At 46.4% G+C, this 9,738-nt stretch overlaps 1 protein-coding gene across 1 annotated transcript; it reads left to right on the top strand.

The window, feature by feature from the left end:
* The first annotated feature begins 4,451 nt into the window (after window positions 1–4,451).
* On the top strand, window positions 4,452–9,261 carry SFRP2 (secreted frizzled related protein 2). Its single transcript, XM_029610772.1, has 3 exons — window positions 4,452–5,174; window positions 6,579–6,659; window positions 7,952–9,261. The coding sequence occupies exons 1-3, from the start codon at window positions 4,682–4,684 to the stop codon at window positions 8,254–8,256; spliced, it is 879 nt and encodes a 292-aa protein (XP_029466632.1). The 5' UTR covers window positions 4,452–4,681; the 3' UTR covers window positions 8,257–9,261.
* Window positions 9,262–9,738: the final 477 nt, after the last annotated feature.

The raw sequence follows: 9,738 nt of genomic DNA, 5'->3' as shown, positions 1-9,738 counted from the left end.
TGAGAGAGAGAAAGAACGTGATTATGGGAATGAGAAGCCTGTGCATGTGAAGAGTGAGCATGGGAGTGAGAAAGCTGGGAGTGTGTGAGATACAGCATGGGAGTGAGAAGCCTGTATATCTGAAAGAGAACATGGGAGTGGGAAGCCTGTGTGTGTGTATGCATGAGAGAGATCAGGTGACTGGTGTGTGTGTTTGTGTATGTGTGTGAGAGAAAGAAAGTGATTATGGGAATGAGAAGCCTGTGCATGTGGAGAGAACAAGCATGAGAGTGAGAGACTGGTGAGTGTGTGTGAGAAAGAGAAAGTGATTATGAGAGTGAGAAGCCCATATATGTAAGTGGAACACGGGAGTGGGAAGCCTGTGTGTGTATGGCATGAGAGAAACTGTTCAGGAAGGTGACTGGTGTGTTTGTCAAAGACTGTTTGGGAGATGATTGGTGTGTGAGAGACAGAAACTGGTCATGGGGGCATGACTGATATGGTGTGTGTGTGAGAGACATGGGCCTTAAGGAAGAGGACCATGAGTATAGAGCTTAGCCACTACTGCTGCTTCTGGTGTGTACTACAGCCTGCATGGAAGAGGAGTAGGAGAGCTGCTGGAGGGGGTAAGTAAAGATGGCTTTTTAAGTTTATTTTTCTTGATTGACTGCCATTTTAATTATTTAATATTATGTGATGTGTCTGCTTTTTTTGTTTGAGCAACAAGTATAGCTTTGGTTTATGTTTATTTTATTTATTTTTATTTATTTATTTATAAAAGTTTCTATAACGTCGATAAGACAAATCATCTCAATGGTTTACATGGCATAAAAATGTCAAATAAGTATTCTGTTATAAATACAGACTTCGTTATTTTCATTAATGCACAATGTAAGTTAATTGTGTGTGGAGGCGGGGGGGGGAGGGGGCGGCATGGCTGACGTTTCGCCTAGGGTGCCTAATACCCTTGCACCGGCCCTGGGAGAGAGGATTGCTGAAATATGGTTTTGTGAATGATGGTCGGTGTCTTGAAGAGAATTCTGTAGCGGATGGGTAGCCAGTGAAGTATTTTTACAATCGGTGTGATGTGGTCCATACGGCGAGAGTTTGTGAGGATCCTGGCTGCGGCATTTTGCAGCATCTGAAGAGGTTTGGTGGAAATAGTACAGGGAAAATGCAACTGTTTTTATTTCTACTGCAGGCAGGAGGTCGTTCAGCGGCGGTCCGGAACCCCCGCTGAACGACCTCCTGCAGTCGATCTCCTGCCGGCGCCATTTTCCGTACGGAAACGATTCGCGGCAAGAAATCGCTCCCGGAACCCCGCTGGACTCCCAGGAAACTTTTGGCCAGCTTGGGGGGGCCTCCTGACCCCCACAAGACTTGCCAAAAGTCCAGCGGGGGTCCGGAACGACCTCCTCCGTCGAATCGTTTTTGTCTATGGCCGCCGCCATTTTGCGGCGGCCATTTTGAAAAATGGCGCCGGCTGAAGACAACACGATTCTATTGAGGGGGCCGTTCCGGACCGCCGCCGTTCTGGACCACTGCCGGATCCCCAGGTAATTTAAAGCATTTGGGGGGGGGGGGTTCGGGAGGGTGGGGGATTTAATTTAAAGGGTCGGGGTGGGTTTTAGGGGGGTTTAGTGTGCCGGCTCACGATTTTAACAATTTTTCACGATAGTTTACACACCCAAACGGCAACAATACGATTCCCTCCCCCTCCCAGCCGAAATCGATCGTTAAGACGATCGAGGACACGATTCACATCTCTAGAACTGGATGGGAGGGATGTGAGGCTGGAGTAGGCAGAACACAGTGCAAAGCAAAGAAGAATCTTCCCTAATCCATCCCCTTCTCCTCGCTTGTCCTCCTCTCCCCCCCCCCCTCCCGCCTCCCATCTGCAGGGAACAGAAGGGGGCGGGGAGCTGGAGAGGAGAGCAGAACAAGGAAAAGAATCAGGTTTTACCTGCATATTTCTAGCTCTACTTTGTAATCCCTTATTCTGTGTCTGTGTTCTATATTTGAGATAGAGGTGAAACATTCTGCTGGCACGTACGTTCTGCGTGGGGATCTCTAACAGTCCCGCTCGCTCTGTTCTTTCACTAGAAAGTGTACTGGTTCTCTAGGCCCAGGTGGAATATTGTTGCCTTTCCATGCAGGGTTGTTGCTGTATGAGTTCTGGGAGTTAATGCAGGCTTTGTGCATTTCTTCACAAAGTGCCTGGTAACTGAAGTGACAACAACTTTTAATGTTTTTCCTATGGTGAGCAGTAAAAGGAAAAAAAAAAGTCATTTCAGCCCAGCCAGTTATTTTAGAGATTACCTCCAACCAATGCATTATGAATATCTTTTAGAGGTTCATATTCAAAAGTATTTCCAGGGGCAGTCCAGGGGTGTTAAAGGGAGGAGCTGAGTTAGTCAGGTAAGTTATCCGGCTAACTCCAATATTCAGTCAGCGGGATAACTTTTCTGGCTAACTCTGGTCATTCCGTACAGCTGTCCTAAAGTTAGCCAGAAAAATGTATCCGGCTACTAGATAGCTGGGTATATTCATCTATATATAAGTTCATCCAGCTAATTAGCAGAGCCGCAAAGCGGCTGAATATGGATCTCTTAATTGATAAATGTAGGTATTTCTTGGGATCCAATTTTTGATTTCCAAAAATCACAGAACACATACTCATCAGACACTGTCATATGATATCTGAAACATATATTTTCCAAAACAAATTTTAATATCTACAAGTATGAAGTCCGGTTATGTGATTTTACAGGATTATTCTGGGAAGGGTTGTGGTGGGGACATAATGATAGTTGAGTTTAATTATAAAAACTCAGGGGGAGCCTATGAGCTTGAAAATGAATTGCGGAGGGTGTGCAAGGTCGAAGGACCTAGGGAAGTGGTTCCCAAATCTGTTCTGGGTGACCCCCAGCCCAGCCACTCCTGTTTTGAGGATACTGCAATGAAGAAGCTTGTGCAGGAGAAAGGTAGGGGGCTGCCTCCTGGCTCACTGCTGCCCCCGCAGGAAGATCTAGAGCATTGCAGCCTGAGGATCACAGAGGGGAGGAGAAACAGAGGGAAGGAGAGGGGAAGGAGCTGCCGCTTGGCAGGGGGTGAAGAGGGGAACCCAAGAAGGGACTGCTGCTTTGCAGCAGATTGGGAGGGGGATCAAAAAAGGGGGGGGGGGAAAGGCTGCTGCTGCTTCTGTGCAGGGGTGGATGGGGAAGAGGAGACTCAGCACTGCTGGGCAGAGGATGGGTGAGGGTGAAAGGGGGATGCAGAACAAATAGTGAGGGGGAGAGAAAGAGGAAGACCTAGGGTAATGGTAAGGGGGATGAAGGTTAAGGCGTAGGGAAAGAGAGAGTTGGGATGCAGGATACAGATTGGACTGGGGTGGGGATGCAGGGTAAGGAGTGAGGGAGAAATGGGATTCAAGGCACAGAGTGGAGTAGGGAGAGGGGAATACAGGGGGAAGAGAAAGGGATTGCCGGGCATAGGGTGGGAGAAGAGAAAGAGGGGAATGCTAGATTAGAGGAGAGAGAGAGCAGGATGCTTTGCTGAAGCTGCTACCACTATAAGGACAGCTGTGCCTCTGCTGCTAAAGGAGCAGACCCTGGTAAGTGAAAGGGGGAGATGGCTTAATTCTACATAAATCTGCCCCGGGCACAGAAAAACTTGGCCCCGGCTCTGCTGGGGGGGTGGTGAACATAGAGAGGAAGAGGTTGAACCTAGACAGGGTTGAGTGAAGGGTGGAAAAGTTGGGGGCCTGAGAGAGCAGAGTCTGGCCAGGGGAATAGCCACACTGGAGAAATTCTGCTCAAAATATTTAAAACTCTGAAACTTTGAGTAATAACTTTCTTGTATTACATTATTTATTCAAAGACTGTGATGCATATTGTGTTATTCTGATTACTATAAAGTATGCAGAATTTTGCATTTTTGTGCTCGGAATCCCCCCCCCCCCCCCCCCCCCCCCAGCGTTGGCAGTTGTACAGCAGGGAAATAGTAACATTTATATCATATATATATACTTAGTTTTAAGCCTGCCAAATGTGTTGTGTGTAGATGTGGTGGATGTCACCGCCCCCAGCCCTGGAAATCAATGACCTGCGGCGAACTGTAATGAATTGGGGAACAGGTCAGAGGTGAACAGGGGTCAGCTTGAGCCATACCAACAAGCTTCGGGAGCCTTTCAGCTCTCCCAGGCCGCGTTCATTTCCCGAAATGTAAAGCGAATCGCCTCCCTTCGTGGTTGGGGGGGGGGGTGGCAGGGGGTCCTTTTGAACCGCCAGGCTCCCACTTAAAAGCTCAGGCTGGTCCTTTCGGGGGGGGGGGGGTTACAGGCACTCGCTCTTTAACATCTCTCCTGCCAAAAGAGAATCTCCCCCCCCCGCGCGCGCAGGGAAAGCGGGAACCAATCCCGCTCCGATTCTTGGGCGCTGACTCCTCCCACGCCTCCTCTTTGCATTAAAGAAATGCAGGAAAGCTCTCGTGTGCCCACCACTCTGGTCCCCCTCCTGCACGGAGTCTCTCCGAAGCCGAGAGTCGTCTCCCTTCTTACTGCATGGAAAACACATTTCTCGTTCCCTGAATGTAAAACTGGAAACATCAGAAACCGGTTTCTTTTTCCTATTGTTGTTGCATTATTATTATTATTATTATTATTATTATTAATCCCTTTAAAACCCAAGCAACGAACCAAACCATGCACCGGGGCTACTGTTGGCTCTTCGTCGCCTCCCACTGCCTGGCCTCCGCCCTGGGGCTCTTCCCCTTCGGCCAGCCCGAGTTCTCCTACAAGCGGAACCACTGCAAGCCCATCCCGGACACGCTGCTGCTGTGCCACGGCATCGAGTACCCGAACATGCGGCTGCCCAACCTGCTGGGCCACGAGAGCATGAAGGAGGTGCTGCAGCAGGCGTCCTCCTGGATCCCGCTGCTGCAGAAGCAGTGCCACCGCGACACCAAGAAGTTCCTCTGCTCCCTCTTCGCCCCCGTCTGCATCGACGACCTGGACGAGACCATCCAGCCGTGCCGCTCGCTCTGCGAGCAGGTGAAGGCCAGCTGCGCCCCGGTCATGTCCGCCTTCGGCTTCCCCTGGCCCGACATGCTGGAGTGCGGCCGCTTCCCGCGGGACAACGACCTGTGCATCCCCCCGGCCAGCGGCGAGCAGCTGCCGCCGGCGGCCACCGGGGAAGGTAAGATCGGCGGGGGAGGGGAGGCACACGCTCCCCGGCCCTGGTGCCTGCCGCTCGGCTGCTCTCCGGGGCAGTAAGCGATGAGGGAGGAGGGGGGTAATTTTCATACCAAGGCACAACCTTTTGTATTGGTTTGTATTATCATTCTTGCCAGTTTGTATGTTTCTTCTCACTCCCCCAGGCTGGCTCCTGGTGCTAGGGCTGCTTTTTCTCCTACCGGAGATGAGCAAGAGGAAGGGCAGGGACTGGTGAAAAGCGAACCGGCAGTCCGGAGGCTCAACGCCTTCCTGAGAGTCTCAGGCTGTAGAAAGAACAGGGCAAAAAAAAAAAAAAAAAATCAAAATTACATATACAGTCCCGGCGCGAGGAGAACCTCACGCTTGCCTGCTTGACGCACTTTTTCAAAGAAGAAAAATGGGAGAATGTGCTTCAACTAAGTTTTCTAATTCCCGGGAACGAGTAAGAGACTCCCTAAGCCTTGTTTAGAAGTCCTAAAGAGTTTTCTGGTTAGAGGTCACATCTCTCCCTCCCCTTCTTTGTTTCTTACTTCTCTCTTTTTTTCCTTATGTGTTGCGTTGGGCAATTTCAAAATAACTTTTCTGCTTACAGTTTTTGAAAGACCTACACGCAGCGCTCATTTTATAAAGAGAAAGCGAGCTATGAGCCAACATATAGTTGGTAGCGTCAAAAGAATTTTTGGAAACATAAATTGACTACTATTATTTAAAAAAAAACAAAAAACAAAACTTTCTGCTTTCTAAGATTAAGTTCAGGAAACATGATTCCAGTTTGCTATAACCGAGTTTTCTAATAAAGTGGTTAATTATAAGCGAGTTCACTATTCGTTCCTAATGAGCACAACAGATAAAGCTATTTTCTGTTAAAATCCCATTTTCACATCAACCTGCACTTGAATAAGTTTTAATTCGGTCCTATTTCGGGACCTGTTGAGCCAGTGCTGGATGTTAGGGAACTGGTACAGAGTTTTCCCGGAACAGTTTTGTTGCTCTAAGGAATAGAATTAAGTTAGATGAAAGTAGAAATGTGCAGACATGAAAAACCTCGAGTGTACTATCCTAGCAAGAGGAAAGCCATTCGCTTTCTGAAGCATTCGTTTAAAAAAGGCTAATTAGAGTAATAGGAAAAAAAAAATTACATCTTCTGTTGAACAAAGCCATTTAAGTTTTGGGTGCTGATAGAAACACCAGAAACAAAAAGGACCCGCTTGACTGACTCACCCTGTACGAAATAAAAGAAAACATTTCAATCGCGCCGCGGTGACATCAGGATTGAATCCGAAATTGCACGGAACGAGAATCTTGAGGTCAAGGCGCCTGCGAGCGCCACCTGGCGTTAGGCAAACGCACAGCGGGCGCTGATCGCCTTTCTCCCTTTTCCTCCCAGCACCCAAGGTATGCGATGCCTGCAAGGCCAAAAGCGAGGATGACAATGACATCGTGGAGAACCTGTGCAAGAACGATTTTGGTAAGTGGAAACAGAACGCGGTGACATAACATCCCCTACCCCCTCCGCCTTATCGTCCCGCCCGTTCTCCTTAGTCCAGAGCAGAAGGAAATCCACCCGTGGCAAAGGAGGAGGCCGGGTGAGAAGGTACTCGAGTCAGCTCTGTGAGTGCTTCCCTGCGGTGGGGGTGGGGTTCTCTTTAGTTCCGTCTGATATTTAGCAGTAGATCGTTTAAGAAAGGGATACATTCTGAAAACTATAGTAAAGAAAGATCCTGGCTGTTAGAAGTGGGAAAAGGTTGTTTGGGAATGCTAATCTTAGAAACGTATTGTTAAGGTCTTGGGTGTCTTCTGTAGTTGCTGTTAATATATTCTTCTGCTAGTCGCTATGAACTCTGTACTCTTGAAGTACTGGCAATTGCAAGGGGGCCTAATACAATTCAGGACCCAGACAAACAAACAAAAAAAATCAGGGATGGTGTTGTGTGCAATCCGCATGGCAGCAGGAATCAAATCTGTAAATTACTTGGTTAAAAGAGCAGAGAAAAAAGCTCTCAGGCCAGGCCCTTAAGAAACAGGATCCTGTTCTCCAGTTCTTTGGCGATATAATGATAATGCAGGTATATTTTTTCAATATTTTAATGATATGTGGAATAGAAACACATAAGTATAGTCGCACCAGAATGATGAGTTTACAGCTAAGCATTTCTTCCCACCAGTTCAAATTGCCCCTTTTTAAAGTTAGTGCATGTGATAATGACCTGGCTTTCTTTTTGCCAATTGTATTTTCAATGCCTTCCTTTTCACATAGTTTTAAATTCTGTCCATAGCAACTGCAAATTTATTTTTCTAAACTACAGTACTGTATGCATAACAGTATAAGGCAATTTGTTTCAGGGCCTATAAACCGTGACCAAAAATGAGATTCTCGCATGGCTTATTTGTTAAAGCGCGCAAGATCTGCTTCTGCTGAGGGTTACAGTGTTTACATAGAGCGCAAAGAGAAAAAGTGCACATTTGAAATGCAATAAAAAAAAAAACAGCTGACAAAATTCTAAAAGTTGGGCAAAGATTTAATAGAAAAGAAAACTTTTCCTTCCTTTGAAACAAGATTCATGCACTTTGTGGCTTTTGAAATGGAACCACCTGCTGATCATTCTGTCAGCCCCTGACAGTTTCATTAGGTAGCCCTCCCACCCTCTGCTCCATTTAATGTGCACTAAAGGGACTGTCTCTCTCAAACATCACTTTTTGTGTGTGTCTCTCTCTTTCTTGCTCCCCTCCCCCTCCCTCCTTCCCCCCCTACACCCTCAGCCCTGAAGATAAAAGTGAAGGAGATCGCCTACATCAATGGAGACACCAAGATCATCCCAGAGACAAAGAGTAAAACCATTTACAAGCTGAATGGGGTGACAGAGCGGGACCTGAAGAAGACCGTGCTCTGGCTGAAGGACGGCCTGCAGTGCACCTGCGACGAGATGAATGACATCAATGCGCCCTATCTAGTGATGGGCCAAAAGCTGGATGGGGAGCTGGTCATCACCTCGGTCAAGCGCTGGCAGAGGGGCCAGAGGGAATTCAAGAGAATCTCCCGCAGCATTCGCAAGCTGCAGTGCTAGCCAGTCGCTGAAACCAGGGCCTCCCGAACCTTTCCTCTTGACCCCCCGCAGGTTTTTTTGAGGATATCCGTAATGAATAGGCATGAGATCAGTCTGCCTGTGCTCCAACGGGAGGCACACCTAACGCGTGCCTATTTATTGTGCATATCCTGGCTGTGGGGGGTCACCAGGACAAGTTTGGGAAGACCCCCCTACTCCACACCCAGTGCCGGGTGCCAGCCCTTTTGCACCTTCTCCGCCCTCGGAAGCAAGCTCTCGCCTTGAATTGCAACGGGAGGGCAATGGCCTCACTTTTACATAGCAAAAAAAAAAAACAAAAACCAAAACCCACCATAACCCAAATCTCAAATGGCAAAAAAAAAAAAAAGTAAAAATTGTTTTTTGAAGCTCAAATACCTAGCGTTCAGCAGACAGTGGGTACAAATGTGACTTTGGTGGTCTGTGTGTGTGTGTGTGCTTTCTTTTCATTTCAGACAGCTGGGTCTTTCTTGCCATTTCTAAATTGTAAAGTGTTAAAAATGTTTCTCTCTTATCATCATTATTATTATTATTATTGCTTAACCTGTTGGGATATAGCTGGCTGTTATCCCAAACAACTAATCCATGTAGTGCAAGGCAGGGCTGACTTGGCATTTGCAGTGGTTTCTGTTTCCATGGCAGGTTCAAAGTTGTCACTTTTTACACCAGGTAATTAACATTTCCAAGTTCTGCAATTTCCTTTCTATATAAACATGCATTATTTGTTTCATTGAGCAGTTTATACCAATATGCAAAAAGTTACATAACAGATTTAAAAAAAAAAAATACTAGGGTCATACCACAGTCTTTTTAGCTTGTTTTCCTTTTTGCTTGAGTTTGCAAATGTAAGAAAACCTTTTGTAACCTATATTGTAATATAGATAGTGGTTTACCTGAATGAGTTGTAAAATATTGCTTTAACTGACACTGTAAATATTTCAGATAAACATTATATTCTTGTATATAAACTCTATGGAATGTTCTCTCCATTGCCTTCATGCTTTTTTTTTTTTATTTTAGTAGGGGACATTGCAGTGAAGTTGGAATTCTTGGTGACCAGATTTTGTTTCTTTTCTGGTTGTATTTCTCATACTTGTGTTACTGCCACTTTGCCTGACACCGGCCACAAGGCTTGCTGAACTACACTGGATGTTTTCTGAAATGTGTTGAAGGTCTGCCAGTGGCGCCAGTGATTGATGGAGGCTCAGGCACTGACTATTAGGAAGGTGCCCAGCCAACATTTTCAGTTTAGTTCGTTTCTTTTATTTTTGGGCTATTTTGGGTCTGATTTTCGTTTGGTGGAGGGTTTTTTTTTTTAGTTCAGTTTTTAATTGTTTTAGAAAATATCATGCACTCTTCCAAAACTAAAATGATTTTTTTTTCAGGGGATTTCAGGGTTATTTCAAAATCTTTTTAAGATTTAATGAAATGAAAATGGCCACTTTCAGTTTGGATTTCCATTTG

Source organism: Rhinatrema bivittatum, chromosome 1 (assembly GCF_901001135.1).
Source record: "Rhinatrema bivittatum chromosome 1, aRhiBiv1.1, whole genome shotgun sequence".
NCBI classification, from domain to species: domain Eukaryota; kingdom Metazoa; phylum Chordata; class Amphibia; order Gymnophiona; family Rhinatrematidae; genus Rhinatrema; species Rhinatrema bivittatum.
The sequence above is the reverse complement of the archived record's forward strand: the minus strand, read 5'-3'. Positions and strand labels throughout refer to the sequence as shown.